General features: G+C 39.3%; 1 protein-coding gene across 1 annotated transcript in view; it reads left to right on the top strand.

Annotated features, from left to right (window-relative positions):
- The window catches only part of RETREG1 (reticulophagy regulator 1), a 131,439-nt gene extending 115,498 nt beyond the window's left edge, over window positions 1–15,941 (top strand). Inside the window, exons 4-9 of the mRNA XM_019450762.2 lie at window positions 3,366–3,492; window positions 5,901–5,985; window positions 7,661–7,798; window positions 8,599–8,663; window positions 8,911–9,037; window positions 11,795–15,941. Coding sequence (XP_019306307.2) covers window positions 3,366–3,492; window positions 5,901–5,985; window positions 7,661–7,798; window positions 8,599–8,663; window positions 8,911–9,037; window positions 11,795–12,294 — 1,042 coding nt within the window. The 3' untranslated portion in view covers window positions 12,295–15,941. The remainder of the gene's footprint in view (window positions 1–3,365; window positions 3,493–5,900; window positions 5,986–7,660; window positions 7,799–8,598; window positions 8,664–8,910; window positions 9,038–11,794) is intronic.
- The last annotated feature ends 4,348 nt before the right edge of the window (window positions 15,942–20,289 follow it).

Here is a 20,289-nt window from a genome sequence, read left to right as displayed (position 1 = left end):
ACATTTTTTTCCTCATTTATTATTCTTTTCACAACCTATTTGGTTAGATGATATTTTCATGTTTTACACAATAGATTTCTCATTTCTGTTTGTGATTGTAACAGTAATTCACAAATATCAATTGCAATTATTTAAGGTTATTATGTTAATACAAATATAAATAACCATGGAATTTATTGCCCTAAAATATTGTCACATAAGCCTTTTTTCCAAAGGGGAGGTAGTTTAATAAAAGTGTCCTTGTATGGCTATGGAAAATATTTGCAAATTGAATATTCTTTTTTTTTTTTTTTTCTCCTTCTCACCAAGTAGACACAGAGAGGGACAGGGCTACGGGTACTCAGTTTGTGTTGGTTTAGAATAGCAAACACACTGAGTATAATGTAAGACCAAGGGGGAACTTGATAACTTTTAATCAAAGAAATGAATAAGGTAGTGGATGAACGGATACTGAGTTTTATTCATATCCACCTGAATCCCACTAGGAAAATAGGTAAGATCCTTAAATGTAAGACAAAGTTTTCAGTTAAGTCATTGTGATATGTATTAAGCACCTTAAACTGTATGAAGACTTCACCATAACATTATTTCTATAGAGATAATTTAGGTAATTTTGGTTAATTTAGTATTAGACTAGGCTCCTTTCCAATTTTAGGATATTTACTTACTAGAATAGCGAAAACTGTACAGAAATGTCATGTCACTTCTGAGATATGAATCCTAAAGGCAGTATTAGAACAGGGTTTCAGCATCTATAAAGTACAACTTACTCAAAAACTATTTTTTATGGCTTTCGCTAGCAGAAATATTATGTTTGCTTCACAAATAAACTCAGGCAAAAACTTAAGCAACATTTTTATTTTGACTATGGAATGCGAAGTGAGATATACTCATATTAGAATGTTATTCATTAAATAAAAAGCATGATTATACATTTAAGTATCAACAAATTTTCAAGTAAAGGCCATGTATGTATACATCCGTGTGTGTGTGCATGTGTGTGTGTAGCTTAAAGGACAGTAGTAAGTCAAGTTTGCATGTAACCTTCATCTAAGTTAAGAAATAGAACATGACCAATACCCAAGAAGCTCCCATGTGTCCTGCTGGTTACATTGCCTACCGACCCCACACATCCCATGCCTTAGGTAACCACTTTCCTGAATCTTTTTTTTTTTAATCATTTCCTTGCCTAAATAATGTTTTAGCTAGAATGATTTTGAGCTTTATATAAATGAAATAATATCGTATGTTATTCTGCGATTGTCTTCTCAACATTATGATGCTGAGGTTCATATATAAACAGAGTTCATTCATTTCCAGTGCTACTTCACCTTTCATTGCTTGAGCACAACTCACTTTATCTGTTCATTATCCTATATAAATACAAAAATATATTTTAAGTTTGATTCAAAATATGAAATGTTCATTCATTCCATTTGAATCATTAAGACAATGATAAACCGTTTCGTTATAAGTTTTTCATTCATTTTTGTTAGAATTATATTTGCCAAACCGCTCAACCAAATCTTTAAATACTAAATATGCGCGGGGAACAGAAATGAAAGTCTTTATTTCTGTCAACTGTATGGTCCCAGCAAAACAGAGCGTGGCCTAGCCTAGCCTAGCCGATTTGCAACAGATTGTTCTCAGAAAGGAGGCCACAGTTTAATAATCTTATTTCCTTTGCCACTTGGAGGTTTTTGCACTCCTGTATAAAATCTTTTCCCATTAAACAGGCGTATTGGCAAAATTCTGTTACAGATAGTGGCTTCCGTGCGCCTAGTGTTTCCTTTAATACGTCTGGAATCATTCATGAGGTAGGCGAGCCCAGTGCTAGATTTGGTCACCAATGAAAACAGACTTGCTCAACGGTGATTCAAGAGGAGGGTAGAGTTAACGAATACATAAACCACTCTCTCCCTAACAGCTAAACGTCCCCGAAAGTTCGTTTCTAATGATAGGCAGGAAATCATTTGGCAAGTGTCTACCTCGTGGAATAGTGTCTGCCTGGAGAACTGATGATAGCTCAGTGACTCTCTGGAAGAGCATTAGTTGACTCTGATGGAATAAAGAGGAAGGAAAAGGAATTTTTTTTTCTTTTTTAATGCATTTCTTTAACTATAACTTAAAATTTGTATTAAAAAAGGAAATTTAATTATCTAATCTACAAATTGTCTTAGTGTTCAAGGTATATTAAAAAGAAATAGAACCTACACGTACACAGTCTCTGGGGAGTTGAACATCTAAGGGCCAGGGTAGTTTTGATTTGTCTTAGGACTACTGGATTTGAATCCAGAGATCCTCTCACCCTGACTCCCTTGCTGTCATAGCTCGGATGATAGTTCACTAACAAGAAACATTCATTTATTGCCATATCCTTAGCTCTATGGCAGCAGATTCCACAGGGTAGGTACTAATGATTATCCATTAAATGAATGAATTTGGGGGCCCTCGATAGATTGTTTGAACTGGTATATTTTCGTGATGAGTTAGTATTGCAAGAGTGGGATTTGAACTCGATGTCATTGTATTTGAGGGAATGCCCTGTGTCTGCATGCCTTCCTCCTGGGGAGATTGTTACTGGTGTTAGCTTATTGAGGTCCCTGCCGGAAAACGAGGGCAGGGACACACAGCACATGCCTGACACAGGCGTCATAGCCAACACATTCTACCATGACGATTGGGAGAAGTTACAGTAGAAAAAGACAAGGTACTTTGAGACTCTGTTGAGTTGACCAACTAGAATATATATTGAAAAGGCATTGTTGATGACAATGATGATGGTCAGAAGATGGATCCCAATGTTTCTCTAAAAGCACTGTGGCTTCCCTATCCTTAAGGTTCAAAACGTTCCTAACAAGTCCCTCAAGGCCCAGTATGATGAGGTCCTATCTCACCTTCCCAGCTTCGGGCAGCGTTATTCTTCTGGCCGACTCTGCGGAGCCACACACGGGGCTCTGTGGGATGGTGTCACTGTCTCCTTCTGGCTCCAGGTCTCTTCGTATGTCGTACTGTGCTGTTTGGAACTCTTCCGAGCCCTCGGCATAAACTACTACTAATCCAGATGTTGTTAGCACAGAAGTGACTTCAGAGATGTCCCAAAGCCCCCACCCTATACCTCTCCCTCAGCGATCCCTTCATTGCAATGGGATAATCATGTAGCTAGTTGTTCAGCCTGTATCTCTTCTCTCAGGGCATCAGCTTCATCCGGCAGGTATCTGGCTGGCTCACCTCTGAATTCACAGGTCGTTTCCAGAGAGTGTGGCCAATAGTAGGTGCTCCAGAAATATTTGCTGAAACAAGCAATGCTGAATGGATCATCAGCAGTTCGGCTAAAACTCGTTGTTTTCTTTTTCTCTCTTTAGCTGGGAAGTTATCAATTCCAAACCGGATGAAAGACCGAGGCTCAGCCACTGTATTGCAGAATCATGGATGAATTTCAGCTTATTTCTTCAAGAAATGTCTCTTTTTAAACAGCAGAGCCCTGGCAAGGCAAGTCTTTCAGTACAGGAGAATTACTGTGTGTGCTTTAAAATGTGCCATAAATTGGAAACGAATGAATTAACCTAATGTACCAGCTTGTAAGGGTTCTCCAATCCTGGATATAATATGCTAGGAACACGTGCCATGAAGCTGACATTAGCAAGGTTCAGAAGTGTTAGTGTGTTAGCCCTAGAAAATCCTCAACTTTATATATTGAAATTGTGTTAGTTTTCTATTTTATGCATATTTATCTAACTCATTAACAAAAATGAATGATGATAGGTCTTATGGGCCAGACCGAGGAGAAAAAAATATCTTATGAGGAATTTCAGTTTAAAAGCAGACACATTAAAAAAAAAAAAAGACATACAATTACAGAGAACAAATTGGTGGTTGCCAGAGAGAAGAGGGCAGGGCGATGGGCAAAATAGGTGAACGGGATTAAGAAGTACCAGCTTCCAGTGATGAAACTCACCACTGTGTTGTACACCTGAAACTCATATAATATTGCATGTCAGTTATAATTCAATAAAAAATGTCAGTTTATATTATGTAGGCCAGTGCTGAAGTCAGAAGGAGATGAAGTGAACAGATAGCCCTTTGAGGATGCTTTTGGAGATAACTGAGTCTCCCTTTTAGTCTAAAAAGTAGAGATTTTTGGTTTATTTAAGACTTATTTAAGAAAGAAAACCTCTGGCAAAGACACTCATAGGGATGATGTAAATGGAACGAGTGTTTTTCCAGTTACGATGCAAACCCCTGGGGAGAAGGTTCGAAAGTGGTTTGGAAGGGATTATGTGGTGCACACCTTTGGAGTACTTGGATGTGTCGAGGCGGCTTCAGCTATGATGGTGAGAGCATGGGTTTAAGGGCAGAACCATCTACAGAACCTTTCGCTTCTATGTCTGTGTTCGAGTTCCTTGAACCTCCGCCTGTAGTTGGAAGGAAGAGCCTAGGAACGTTGGTACAGCCTAAAAATCCCTCTGGTTGTACCATGTATGGGCAATCTCTTAACTTCAGTAGTATTGAATAATAGAATTATGTTTAGACATATTTCGAGCATATTAAAATGGCAATGTTGTATATGCATGGATTTTTTTTTTAATCACTGAAGGTAATTCTTAGAATAGATACTCGTGGTGGCGAGGGAGAGTTGCATTTTTGATGATTATTGGTCATCAAATCATCAAAATCACTGACATGATTAAACACATTTTTAGAAGATTCTGAACGTAAAATTTGTGTGTTGGATTGTCCTAATGTGCTCTTAAGTCAGTTGGCTTAACATGATGATGTTACAAATCTAGTGGATAGTATGAAATCTCTTTCTGAAACTGAATTCTGGATACGGTCATGCTTTCATAGACTTATTCTTTCAACTTTTATGGTCTTTCCTCTTCCATTTTGCTATGAGAATTCCGTATTCTTCAACGGCCTTGCTGCTTCAGAAACAGCTCCTAATTTTGTTGCGTAAGCTCCTCTGCTCTTTTGACTAGTGAATTTATTAACCCAATGCCAAAGAATGGAAAATCAAAGTTAATCTGAATTTTAGACCCCCTCAGTGTCAATCAGTTACTGATCGGAGTTATGTATCGTTTCCTTATATGGCTTTTTGAAATTCCCTTAATTTTGCTTCCCAGTTTAATGCCGTAACTTAAAGATGAATCAAAAGAAGAAAGATAGTTTATTTTTAAGAGTAGGATGAGGAAAACCTGTGAAGGGCTTTATAGGAGCATTTTTATCATGATGTTTAAATTTGTTAAAACAACCAAGATTTTTTTGGTCCTAACTGACAGAGAGAAGGAAATGAAGCACATTTCACTTAGGGAATTTCATTTCATTCCCAGCTGGTTTCCAAGTAACCTAGAAATTGGGTCAATCTGAGGGATGGATATGGTTAGGAAGGAGGATAGTAATGGCCAGTGGATTCATCCCAGCTGCTTATCAGCTGTGCAAATTATATTTATGTAAGTGCCTCTAATTTCTGTAATATTTTGCTGTGTTTATGAATTTTGATGAGCTTATAGAAGTAGTTTGAACTTGCAAGTTTATTTGCCAGTCTGCATTATTTTCGGTGACTGATCCCGAGTAAAAAAAAGTTTCCGGGGACATACTAGTCTTCAGTTCTCTTGCATCTGGCAGGAATAGAGCCACAGGGATGATTAATGGGAGATGTTCTCGGTGCCAGAAACGAGCCTCTGGAACCTCAAAATGATGGTTACTAAGTGTTAAAGTGGACTGAGGCTGGTTGAACACAGCAGTCATTTGTCAGACCCGAGTACAAAAGAACACGGTTTGAACAACGTTTGCCGTAACGGGACAGATTGCATATAGATAACTAATTGGGTGTGTATCCTGTCCTCTAAAAGGTCTGGGAGTTCTGTATAACTGTCACATGTTGTTTCTATCATTTCTAGTTTTGTCTCCTGGTCTGCAGTGTGTGCACATTTTTTACGGTCTTGGGAAGTTACATTCCTGGGGTTATACTCAGCTATCTACTGTGTAAGTATAGTAGAACATTCGGCTGATTTATGTAATGCATATGGTATCATTTAATGGTCAGCAGGACCTTCCATAGTTTGGAAGAGGAGGGATGAGTTTTTAATTATAAAGCACATGGATTCTTCTTTAAGTTCCTGCTGTAAAAGGTTTTTCCTCTTCCTAGAGACCTGTACTGGTAGGGGGTAGGTACAGTGGCACAGCCAGTTTGGGTAACAGCCTGGCAATTTCTTAAAAACTGTACATGATCCAGCTATTCCACAGCCAGGTATTTACCCAGGAGAAATGAAAGTGTACATTTACGCAAAGACTCGTATGCACATGTGCTCAGCACCTGTATTTGTAGTAGCCAAAAACAGAACACAGTCCTTACGTCCACCCGTAGAGGCATGGGTAAACAACCTGTGGCATAGCCATTCAGTGACCACTCAGCACTAATACGTTGATGTATGCCACAGTCTGGCTAAATCTCAAAATAATTAGATCGAGTGGGAAAAAGGTAAAAAAGAACATTTACTGTATGATTCCATTTATGCAGAACTCAAACTAATCTTCAGCGGCAAAGCACACAAAGGGTTGCCCAAGGAGGAGGAGGGAGGGAAAGGCAGGGGAAGGATTAATGAATAGGAAGATGAGGAAACTTCAGGGGGTGATGGATATGTTCACTATCTTCCTTGTGGTGATGGTTTCTTAGTTGTATGCGTATGGCAAAATGTGTCCGACTGTATACTTTAAATATGTACAATTTATTGTATGTCAAATACAACTCCAAAATGCTGTAAAAAAGTATAGATTTCCAGCTTGGCTTGGAAAATATGATCTGGTGCTGCCACCTTGAGATGGGACAGGCACTCTCCATTTAACTAACCCTCATATTTCCCTATTTTTCTTACACCGGCTTTTAAAATGTACATATACTTCCTTGGCTTCTAGTGATACTGGAGTTTGCAACTCCTATTTAAAAGGTAAACGGGCACATTTTCTAACAACAACAAAGAAATAAACACCAGGGAATACAATACATTCAGGGTGTCCATCTTCGTTTCTTTTTGTATTCCTGGTGCATGACACCCATGGCAGCTGATCCAAGCTTACATCCATTCTCCCACGTGCAACCCATGTATATATCAGCCCTTGATCTGCCTTGTTTAGGAAGTAAAGGAACAAAGAGCCGGGGAAGGAGAGTCTGATATGGGCAAGGCATTATTCAGATGGTTTGCTTTGGCCTCATTTATTCTTCACAAAGCCCTAACAGATGTTACTATCCCAATATTACTGATGAGAGGCTAATAGATAATAACTTTCCTATAGTGAAATGGCTTATTTAACAAATAAGTAGAATGGAGATTTTAATCCAGGACTGTTGTCAAGAAAGCATGTAAGCTTTGTGTAATCGTTGAGGCTGAAAGAGTTGAAAGGAGGAAGTTGATATGATAGCAAGTCTTTGAAAACAATGACCTTAAGCATAGTGTGGGTATGCACACACGCGCACAGGAGAAAATGTTTTCATTGTGGGAGGAAGAATACAAATGATGAGCTTACTTCACAGAGGCATTTCTCGAAGTAAAACACTTGCATTTGTCAGTAAAGAAACTGAAATATTTTTGTGAAATACTAAGATGTAGCCTTTTGAAAGGAAGGCCATCTTACCTACGTTCTCTTCCCTCTTATGTTTCAGTATTGTGTGCATTTTTGTGTCCACTGTTTAAGTGTAATGATATTGGACAAAAAATATACAGCAAAATCAAGTCAGTTCTGCTGAAACTAGATTTTGGAATTGGAGAATATATTAATCAGAAGAAACGTAAGAGATCTGGTAGGTAAAATTTGAATTTTAGATACCGTGCATGGAATCAGACATCAGCTGGCTATTTATTATGAAATCAATTTTAATACATTTCAAGGCGCTTTTAGCCTTTTATTGCATATTATTACAGAAGCTAATCCCCCACAGTAATACAGCTTTTGCCTATTTAGGCTTTTATTTTTTTCTCGAACATACAAGAAATTGACTTTTTGATCCAAATTGTCAGGGGAAGGAGAAAAGGATTCAATAATTCTGTATTTGCTATTTATGATTTCTTTCGTGTAAGTTATTTTATTTTGGTGTGGACTATTGCAAATAAAAAAAAACAACACTAGGGCTGAGAGCGTGGGAGCAGTGTAAGGGGATTGAGAGAACAAGGGGAGGAAAAGAAAATAGAGGAAAGATGAATGTAATCATTATTCACTACTGAACTTGGCCTATGACTTTATAGATTCTCAAACTCTAGCAAGCATCAGAATCACCTGGAGGGATTATTAAAGCTTGGATTTCTGGGCCCCACCCCAGAGTTTCAGATTCAGTTGGTGTAGGGCGGGGCCTGAGAATATGCATTCCTAAAAAGTTCCATCAGATCAGCGATGCCGATGCTGCTGGTTCAGGGACCACACTACGAGAACCACTCTGTGGACCATTTCCCTTGGAAATCAAACTTTTGCAAATACGTCGTGTGCAAACATTTGATTATATGGGAGCATTGGAGACCGTGAGGAATGCGGGGTCAGGATATCACTGTATAATGAATGAAATGTACTGTCTAGGAAACTGAAAGCCTCTAAATTTTCTCTCAACAGAAGCAGATAAAGAAAAAAGTCACAAAGATGACAGCGAATTAGACCTTTCAGCTCTTTGTCCTAAGGTATTTTTTTGTTTAGTTTTCAGTTTGTTCCTGGGTGGTTTGACTGTTAAGTTTACTTACATGCCCTCAAGCTGAATGATTTTCCTAATAGACTCCTCTCATTCCTCTAAGATGACTGAACAGTTTCAAAAGGAAAATTACTCATCTGGTTTTTATTGTTCTGACATTTTTTGGTGTTCATATGGAGTTTTGAAAAAGATTTCTGTCCGAAGTTTAAAATGAGCCACTGCTATTTATCTTAACACAGATTAGCCTCACGGTTGCTGCTAAAGAGTTGTCTGTGTCTGACACGGATGTATCTGAGGTCTCCTGGACTGACAATGGGACCTTCAACCTTTCAGAAGGATACACTCCACAGACAGACACTTCTGATGGTATGCTCACATTTCTGCGTGCCCTTATTGTTATTATTAGCACATGCAAAAATATTTACCTCTGTCAACTGCTGAGTGGATAAACAAAATCTGGCATATCTACCCAATGGAGTGTCACTTGGCTATAAAAACAAAGTAGTGACACATGCCACAAGATGGATGGGCTTTGAAAACATTATGCTAAGTGAAAGAAGCCAGACGCACAAGTCCACGTATTGTGTAAGTCCATTTATAGGAAATGTCCAGGATGGACAAATCCATGTGGACAGAAAGTAGATTAGTGGCTGCCGGGGCTGGGGGAAGGAGGAAAGGTGACTGGTAATTAGTGTGGGTTTTTCGTAACGATGTAAATGTTCTGGCATTAGATAGTGGGGATGGTTGCACCACTTTGTGAATATATTAAAAACCACTGAATTGTACGCTTGAAATGTGTACACTTTATGGTCTGTGAATCGTACCCCAAAAGCTATTCCTTTTTTAAAAGTATGGAGAAAAAAATCCAAGCCAGTCAGTATCCAAATCTGCCTTTATTTTCAAAACAAATAAACAATTGACAGTGAAAACAATGAACTTGTGAAGTGTCTGGTGGCATTGTGTATGGCGACAGTGGAAGGAGGGGAAGAGACACTTTCATCCTGTGTATTCAGGGCTGGTCCCCATCAAAGAGGATTAAAGTATGGAGGACAAGTTCCCCAAATCCAAAGCTGACTCCATGGTTTCTCACGGTTTTCTTCAAAGTTAGTTCTTTTTTTTTTTTTTTTTTTTTTTTTTTTTTAGGATAAATAAGTTTAAAACAGAGAGACAGTCTTGTACAGTAAGTTAATTTTTGCTAGTCTCCTTGGATTATTTCGGGTCATTTTAACCATATATTGAATATATGAGATTACACTGGAAGATTGTGAATTGTTCTATATGTGTTTTTACAGGCAAGAACGTACTTTCTTTTTCTAGAGGAAGAGGGAGGCCATACAGTGTTTGAGAAAAGACAGGCTTGGAGATTGGGACACCCAAGCCTAGTCTTGCCTTGGTCATTAACTAACTGTGTGACCTTGAACAGATGACATGATTCTGTGGACCTCAATTTCTTCAACTTTCAAGTGTATCAGAACACTCACGGGGTGCCTGGCTGGCTTAGTTGGTAGAGCATGTGACTCGTGGTCATGAGTTTAAGGCCCACTTTGGGTTTAGGGTCTACTGAAAAAAAAAAAAAAAAAAGAAAAGAAAAGGAACACTCACGCTGTATAAGCCCTACATATCAAGATGAGGATAACGAACCCGTTGTTCTTAAGCATTCTGTCTCAGACTTACACAACAAAAGGGGCAGCAGTCATGCCACCCACAAAGAAGGCTTTAATTAAATTGAAGACTTCAAGTTACTATTGTAAAGAGTTAACTGTTAGACTGAAAGATTTTCTATGGAAAGTGAAAAACAATAAAATCGCTGTCTGCCTACTAACCTGACATTGCTTTCAAATGTCCGAAATCTTAAGTGATCCGATATATATTCAGGACACGAGTTTGGTAGACAGGATATGGTCACTTTCAGCTATATTTATGGAAAGCGAAATGTTTCCGTAAGCTCTTAGGTTGAACATGGAATAGAAGGAGCGATACTTTTGATTCATTGCTTTACACAAACATCGGTTACAGATGCTGAGATAGTTCTTCACGGATGAAAATGCTGGGCCAGGATAATACTCACCATCTGCTGTACCAGAATCCATGAAAACCTCCAGTTGAAATATATTGTTTTTACTTTGTGATCATACAGCATACATATCCACATTAGCTTAAAGCTAATACCCTCCTGGGGCAGGATGAAATTTTTGTTTATGATGAACATTTAAAACTTCAGTACATGTATACAATGGAATATTACCCAGCCATTAGAAAGAATGAAATCTTGCCATTTGCAACAACGTGCATGGAGCTGGAGAGTATTACGCTAAGCAAAATAAGTCAGAGAAAGACAAATACCATATGATTTCACACATATGTGGAATTTAAGAAACAAATGAGCAAAGGGGGGAAAGAAGAGGGGGCCAAAAAACAGACTCTGAAAATACAGAACAGGGGCGCCTGGGTGGTTCAGTTGGTTGAGCGTCCAACTCTTGATTTTGGCCAGGGTCATGATCCTAGCTAGGGTCATGGGATCAAGCCCTGCATCCAACTCCAGGTTGAGCAAGGAGCCTGCTTGGGTTATCTCTCTCTCTCTCTCTCTCTCTCTCTCTCTCTCTCTCTCTCTCTCTCTTCCCTCCCTCTCTCTCTCTCTTCTCTCCCTCTCTCTCTCTCTTCTCTCCCTCTCTCTCTCTCTTCTCTCCCTCTCCCTCTCTCTCCCTCTCCCTCTCTCTTTCTTTCTCTCAAATGAAAAAATAGAGAACAAACTTACGGTTACCAGAGGAAGGTGGGTAGGGGCATGGGTTAAATAGGTGATGGGGATTAAGGAGGGCACTTGTGATGAGCACTGGGTGTTATATGTAAGTGTTGAATCGCTATATTGTACACCTGAAACTAATACACTGTATGTTAATTCATTGGAATTTAAATAAAAACTAACATCAAGTCGTTACATACACTGTTTTGTACCTAAGAGGGAAACTAAGGACGTAGGGGGGACATGTGGAATTTGTGCACTCGTAGAGAGATGGTCAGGTTTGCCTAGAGTGTGGGATGGACAGCAGATTATCTTTTAGACAGTTCTTTCATTTCAGATTCATCACGGTGCTTAAGCATGAACTTCTGTTACACATTCCACAGATCTCGACCGGCCTAGCGAAGAAGTTTTCTCTCGAGACCTTTCCGATTTTCCATCTGTAGAAAATGGCATGGGAACAAACGACGAAGATGAATTCAGCCTTGGCTTGCCCACTGAGCTCAGGAGAAAAAAGGAGCAGCTGGACAGCGGTCCCAGAGCAAGCAAAGAGAGGCAGTCCGCCGCTGGCCTCACCCTCCCGCTGAGCAGTGACCAAACCTTTCACTTGATGCGCAACTTGGCCGGGGACGCCATCACAGCCGCAGTGACGGCTGCCATCAAAGAGCAGTTAGAGGGCGCCGCGAAGCAAGCACTCTCGCAGGCTGCCCCCAGCCTGGGAGACGACACAGACACTGAAGAAGGTGATGACTTTGAACTGCTTGACCAGTCAGAGCTTGATCAAATTGAGAGTGAATTGGGACTTGCACAAGACCAAGAAGCAGAAGCACAGCAAAGTAAGAAGGCTTCGGGCTTCCTTTCAAATCTACTCGGAGGAGGCCATTAGTCTGGGAATCAACTTGTTCAACACAGCACAGATAAAACTACCAAAAAATTATAAACAATGCAAAAAAAAAAAAAAAGAAAAAAGAAAAAAGAAAAGGAAAAAAAGTTTTTTTGAACTGTGGGCTTTACTGATTACTTCAGATTGTTTTTCTTATTTTCCCGTCTGCAGTGAATTAATTGGATCTATATCAGCTGATACTGATAGACTGATATTTCCTATAGTTATTTTTATGTAATAAGCATGGAAATGAACTTTGTATACATATATATACATGCTGTGTTATCAGAGATGAATATTAGAGGTTGTTTTTAAAGCAAAACACCAACTTATTGAGATCCTCCTACAAGTATTCCTTATTTTTCCTTTACAATTAATTTTTCAGGCATGCAAAAACTTTATTGTAACTCACTGAAATATTAACAATTCGTTGGTGAATACATGCGGTATCAGCTCCTTTGCTACCGATACTTGGAAACAGTTAAAAAATTTTGGTAGATTCTGATGTGAAAACCAAAAATTATCAAGGTATCTTCGGGTGGAGGACTTGGGAAATATTAGCAAAATTAATTTCTTAGGAAAAAATTTTAAAAATATATTTAACTACTTTGGATAGGCTGATACATTTCCATGTTATTTCTGCAGTTATAGACTTAGGCTTACCTATAAATGGCATGCTCCGTGGACTACCAGCTCTGGTCTTGCAAATGGGTGGTATTAACCCATCGAAAGCAAGTAATTATATATCACATAGACAGTGGTTTTGATGTAAACAGAGGTTGGGCTGTGTTTTGTTGTTCAACTGTCATATATTTGTACTAGAGATGTTATGAAGTGCAGATATGTTCTGCCTGCTCCGACCTAAGTTAAACCCTCATCTTTCATATTATGTCATAGAAAAAGTCTCTTAAAATTGTGAAATTAGTTCCTGATACGTTCTATGAGTGGCGTTGTCATCAGCGGTAGAGAAACAAGAACTGTTTTCGTAGTCTGTCTTAGAGTCTCCTAAAGGAGAGAAATTTGCTTGGCTTTAAGGTGTATTTATTTGCTATTGAAGTCTAAATATGTAACCTGTTTCTCATTGGGAAGCTAGAATATATTCTTCTTTTATTTTAAACTTTTTTAGATCACCTTTAAATAACCAAATTTGACTTAGGTTTTTAACGAAACACTTAGCAGAAATCAAGCTAATTTTGTTTTTGTGATACAAACTTTTAATATGTTGAGGGACCATGTCCGCCAACTACCAACAATCCCTTCAGTCTTCAGGTACAGCCGGCATTTCTACAGACGCATGCAGACATCTGAGACCCTCAGAAAGGAAGGATAATCCAAGAATATAGGAAATCTGTGGTCTCTTCCCTTCGTTTTACCCTTTCCTTATATTTCTAAAGACTATAGGTAATCTTATGTTTTAATGTAGCATCTCTTATTTATTTTTTCTTTCTGAGGTATTAAAATAGCTAGACTGAGTTTTGCCAAATGTTAAAGGGAGAAAAGTTACTGAGGACTTTGAACACTTGCTTTTTGTGATTGACTATGCTTATATGTCATCAGTGCCTCATGACTGTGTTCGATGTCCTTTACTGATACAAAGTGAGCCTGTGCCTTCATTATCTTGCCCATTTTGGTACAAATGAAAACCCGGTGTTAGATCAATGAACTGTGTGGGTTAGGGAGGAATATACCTGAATTCTATTCAATACAAGTTTCTGGACACAAAGAAAAATACAGTCACATATTTATAAAATAGTTGTCACCAGGATTCTTCTTTTTTAAAGTTTTAATGTGCATGTTTCTGCATTTAAAAAGCATCTTTGGCCATTAAGTCAAAAAGTGTACAGGTCATTTCAATTTCTTCACTGAGGGGAACACAAGAAGATTGATCCAAGTAAATAAAACGTGTTAAAAGTCACTGGACAAGCTTGCAAGAAGATAAACTCAAGAGTTGGTGGTATAAGCCATAAAGATAGGATCATATATTATAAACTATAAATTAAAAGGGATTTGGGGATGGCAAGGTTGGTAGGGTAGAAAAATGTGTAACACTTTCGAGAAGACATACTAGCTGTCTATGGAGAGTAGCATTATAACCGTACGTGTACTTCAATATTATTTATTCAAGAACATAAGTGATTACAGATTCACACAATTGATACTCTTTGATAATGGTACTCTTAATTCAGACAAACAGGTATGCTGAAGGGGTGTGTGTGTGTGTGTGTTGGGGGATATATTTCTGATTTCAAGATATAGTAACAATAAACCCTGGTGACTGATCCAGTACCCTGGGAACTATTTATCCCTTATCATGAGGATGTCTGCATTCATTAAAAGGTGAAACGTGGATTTTTTTTATTATTATTGTAAAGGAATTGTAGAAAAATGCTTTGCTCTCTTCCTATAGAAAATGATGAGCAAAACCGGACAATGGGAATAACATACACCGATCATGCATTTTGACCGAAAACAATAAAGCAGGGCTCAGAAGTTCAAGCTTGCTTTGGAAGGTCAATCCAGGCCTAAAACAGTGTTTATATTCTCATTTTGGATCATCATTGCTTTTTCTTACCCTAAAAATCTTCAAATGTGATTTTTAAAAACTGTCCCACTTCTAGTGTGGCAGAATGTTAGGAAAAGAAACATTTATAAGGCTTTGCAATTAGCAAACATCCTCAACATATTTAGGCATATCACTCATATATTTGAAGTAAGTGCAACTTTTTTCCTTTTAAAAAATGGCAAATGCCAGTGTACTAGCGATTTTAGGCAAGAAGCAAATCTACAGTCAAGAAAAAAAAGTGACTTAAACGTTTTCCTTTCTGTTTATAATTTTGGTTGATGTAGTTCTTTACATCACTCCAGCTATATTCGTTACAAGATAGGAAATTATTCTGAAAACACTTACTAACTGTTTTCATAGGTCATTTGTGTCATGATGAAGCTAGAAAGTCTCAGAACTATATTTCTGTGTATTATTCCTCCATTTCCATTGCAGCATTTAAGGTGGGATGAGAGGTCATTAATAAAATTAGGAAGCGAATTATTCTGTCATACAGGGATGTTTTTAGAAAAAAATGGAAAAACGTCTGAAGCATTTTCAGGGTAGAAAAAGGCTATATAAAACCAAGACAGTGAAGTTTTTTCCTGCCTGTGTTTCAACTACGCCATCTTTTCAAACATTAAAACAAAGTCAATCAGTAAGTATCTGCTTATAAGAAAACTCTAAAGTTATTTCAGTGGGACTGGCACTATATTGGCCTCGCAATCCAATAAATGCTATGGAATAAAAAGATGAAAAGTGTTGCAAAAATGTCTATTTTTTCAGTTGACTCTGGACCATGTGTGAGGTTCTACACTAGTCATTTTTAATGGATCTTACCCTGGGAGACTCCAACTAAGTCACATAACATTTGCACCTGTTTCTTTCATCTATGAAATTAGCACCTGCGCCTCATAGTATATAATTGTCTAAGACGGGGTTTGGCAAACTATGGTCTATAGGCCAAATCTGACCTGCCACTGTTTTTCTATGGAATAGCAACTAAGAATGCTTTTTTAAAAAAAATTTGAAATCCGAAGAATAATTCATGATGTGTAAAATATGCAAAATTCAAAATTTAGTGTCCATACAGTTTTGTTAGAACACAGCAATGTTCACTTATGTACTGTCTATGGCTATTTTTATGCTAAAGAGAAAAGTTGTACAGTTGTGGCAGATAATAGTTTTAGGCCTACAAAGCCTAAAATATTTACTATCTTGCCCTTTATAGGAATGGTTTGCCAAACTTTGGCCTAATACATAGAAAACACTCAGTTATAGTTAGAATCATGTGTAATCCTCATGACTCTACACTTAAGTAGTACGAAGAGCATTTTTCAGAAGGACAAGGTTAGATAAATTATCCAGTCACATAGCTAGTAAGGGGAAAGCCAGTTTGACCGCAAAGCCTATTCTCTTTCCAATATGTCACATTATCTAATATTTTTTGTTTTTTAATACATTAAGAAAGATCATAATTTTAAATAGCTTAGCAGAACTTTACTAAATACTAAAGACTGCTTTTATTTTATTGAGATTATTTTTTTCTCTTTCCAAAGAATCCAGAAACCAGCTGATCTATACTATTTTAAATGCTCTGATAACCCAAGTTTTCTCAATTCTTTAGAATATCTCAATTCTTTGTTAATCTAAGAACAGCATATCTAGATACCCAAAAAACAAGAGGTAGTAAAATGTTTTAAAATTGTTTACTGAAAATCATAAGTTTTTACTTAACATTTTTATAAATGCAAAATTCATAGAAATTGTAAACCATTTAATAAATGTTAGTTTTTATATTCTTTGTTACCACCCAAAAACTAATCGCAAACAGCCCAATCCCCTTTAGTTTTCCTTTTACAAACCAAGTAGCTACTGCAATATGGGTATATGAAAAGTAGTAAGCCTGCCACAATACTGCCTATCAACACCAGTCTCTCAATTGACTTGAAGATGAACCTATTACCTCTTACTTTAAATTTTGTAATTATCAAAAATCAACATCCCAACATTTTCCAGCATTGAAAAGGAAGCACATCTTCATGGACACTGTCCCTTTACACTGTATAACATAACTTCAGTGGTTTGGCAATTAAGTGAAGCTCGTATCTTAAGAGCTATGTCACGGTATCCAGAAAGAATTCTAATTGTTAATATTTTTCAAATCTAAATCTTTCACGTGGGCAGTCTCCGTTTAAATTCTTCAGCAAAATGATTAATTTGGTAAGAAACATTTTTTATAGCATTGTCAGCAGAGATCAGACACATTAACATAATTCTCTGAATGTACTGAAGTTTAATGCAAGGTCTCTTGGTCAGTCATCTTGCATTTACCAAGGAGCTATTGGCTATAGACCTGCTCCTTTCTAGTATTTTTTTCCAACAATTCCAGATACTGCTGCTGGATCTCAAGGCCCACTTCTATTCCCAATGCCCATATAAACTGAAACACTACTGTTTACCGGATGAAGATAGAATTCGACGCTTTACCTAATACCTTAATCCTCTCTAGTCTTATTTTCTCTTAATTACCTGTATCCTATGCTTCACCCAAACTAGACATATTCTTCCTAAATATGTCTCTTATTTTCCTCTCTCCACCTTTATTTTCCTCTCTTCTACCTTCTGCCTCCCTTCTCCATTCGCAGATGAAGTCCTCAATCTTTCCTCTCCTTCAAGACCCATCTGAAATGTCAGCTCCTTAACAAAAACTTTTCTAATTGGATGAGAGTTCTCTAAATACCCATTGCCTCTTTATATTTTGTTGTACGTGATCCAGTCTTTAATGTGTTCATTGTGTATTTCTTACCATCCCTATCAAATTATAAGAAACTCCTGGAGAGTAGGGATGTCTTAATTTAGAACTAGTAGAATATTTTAAAGGATAGAGTGTGATTTTTAATAAATATACATTTGGTCTTTGTCCATTCAGGGCACGGAGTTCACAAAAACCCAAGTGTTAACAGGATAACAGTGTTTTTGGTTATGTTAATGAAGTGATTTTTGGAAAGCCCTCAGGTAACCTAAGGATGAGAGCGGGTTGCCTGGGGAGCCAACCACGTGATGAGAGGGTGGAAATTTTCAGGCCCACCCCCTCACACCTCTGGAGTGGAGAAAGGAGCGGGATATTGAGTTCAATCACTTGAGATTTAATCAATCATGCCTATGTAATGAAAGCTTTATAAAACCCCAAAAGGGTGGGGCTCAAGAGAGTTCTTAGGTTGTCGAACCAGAACAAATCCATGTGCCAGATGGGTGGTGCATCCCAAACTCTATGGAGACAGAAGCTCCTGGGGTGCCTGAGTGGCTTGATCAGTTAAGCGTCTGACTTCAGCTCAGGTCATGATCTCACGGTCCGTTGAGTTTGAGCCCCACATCGGGCTCTGTGCTGACAGCTCAGAGCCTGGAGCCTGTTTCAGATTCTGTGTCTCCCTCTCTCTCTGCTCCTCCCCTGTTCATGCTCTGTCTCTCTCTGTCTCAAAAATAAATAAACGTTAAAAAAAAAAATTAAAAAAAAAAAAAAAGAAGCTCCTATGTTTGGGACCCTTCTGGACCTCACCCTATGTAGCTCTTCATCTGGCTTTTCATCTGCATCCTTGACTGTCCTGTTCAAAGATGCTGAAATGGGTTCTGGTCATGAAAATGGATTGAAGGAGGCAGGGAAGAAATAACACATGAAGAATGAACAGATGCCAGAGAACCACAGAGGAATAAGAAACAGTAAAACCACAAGTTCTTTATGTAGCCATCTTTTGCTTTATTTTTTAGAGAAGCTTGGAAATACAGTGTTTTTGCTTATCCCCATTGATGATTAGCACTAGGTACATTTCTTCAAGTGGGTATCTTGTCCAGAGGCTATTTTAAAAGATTTTGATAAGCTGAAAAGCAAGTCTTCTGGAATAAAAACCACCACCAGACAACACTGCAGTAAAAAATTTATTTAACAAATACCGAGCCATCTACGTGCCAGCGCTGTCCCCACACTGGGTACAGAGCAATGACAGGAGTCTGGTTTGCCCAGGATGGTTGGGTTTCCTGGGACACAGGACTTCAAGTGTTAAAACTGGGAAATCACTGACAAACAACAAACGCTAGTGGTAGCCAATCTCCCATAATGGTCCTCAGACACCCTCTTCATGCCCCTATGTAGTCTCCTCCCACATTACATAGGGCTGGCCTTCATAAGTAATAACACACCGTGGAAATGACAGTGTGTCACTTCCAAGGTTAGGTCATAAAAGACAGTGGCTTCCACTTTGCTCCTTCTGGAGAAGCCAACTGCCATGTTATGAGGACGATCAACTGGAAAAGGCCACTAGGTGAGGAACCAAAGCCTCTTGCTATCAGCATGTCAATGAGCCATCTTCAACAATGAGCCCGAAGCCTTCAACATTCACGTTTCCTAGACCCGCGCTGTTGCATACGAGGCCACAGAGTTAATTGAGCACATGAGAGAAGGCTGGCCCCTGCGATGTGCTGTTGTGTAATAATACACACCAAAGTCCCGAGATCTAGTACCAACAGACGAAATGTAAAATTTCTCATTAAATCCTTTGGGTTGTGTACAAGTCCAAATGACAAAATTGTGTATATGTTGCGTTAGATCTTACAACCCTTTCTTTTTGCATTTTAAAAACGTGGCTGCTATTGGACTGACGATAACCTCTGCGGGTGGCTCCGATTACATTTCCAAGGCCTGCGGCTTGGCTGCGCTCCCAGCTGGCAAACTTTGCATTCAAGCGTTTCGCCTGCGCCCTCGGCTGGAAGGGGCCGCCTCGCAAAAGCCGAGGCTCTGGCCCGGCCTCTGGTTTTCCTGCGAATTCCCGCAGCCTCCGGCTCCAGTCTCTGGTTTCCCGGGACTCCGGCTGGTCCGGCGAGCGCTCGGGCCCCTCCCGGCTTCCGGGACACCCACTGTCTGAGCTGCCAGAGCGCAGCGCGCGGTTTTCAGAGAGGCCCCGCCCTTCGCGTGGCTACCGGACCCGCCCCCCCCCCCCCTTCGCGTGCCTCCCCCTGCCGCGCAGCCGTCGCCTTCATCGCGTCACTTCACACCGCACAACCACCAGGGAAAGTCACCTGGGGTGCGCAGCGCCTTTTGATCAACACTCACCTCCGTGGACCCAACACTCACCTATGGCTGGCCCAATCAACACCCACCTCAGGCTGGCCTACTCACCACCCTTCTCCGGCTGGCCCAATCAACATCCACCTCAGGCTGGCCCAGTCAACACCCCCCTCTGTCTGGCCCAATCAACATCCAGCTCCTGCCGCTCTGATCAACACCCACTTCAGAATAACGCAATCGTACCCGCTTCAGGCCGACTGGGCGGGGCCTGGTTTGTCACAGGTCTTCCCTCGTCTTCCGGGACCCGCGGCGGGGGCGTAGCTACAGATCGAAAGGCGGGACTTCCTGCCCAGAGGAGCATAATTTCCCTAGTGTGCCGGAACTCCTCACAGAT

Source organism: Panthera pardus, unplaced genomic scaffold (assembly GCF_024362965.1).
Source record: "Panthera pardus isolate Hobbes unplaced genomic scaffold, ASM2436296v1 HiC_scaffold_2, whole genome shotgun sequence".
Lineage (NCBI taxonomy): Eukaryota > Metazoa > Chordata > Mammalia > Carnivora > Felidae > Panthera > Panthera pardus.
This window is presented reverse-complemented; position numbering and strand designations above follow the sequence as displayed.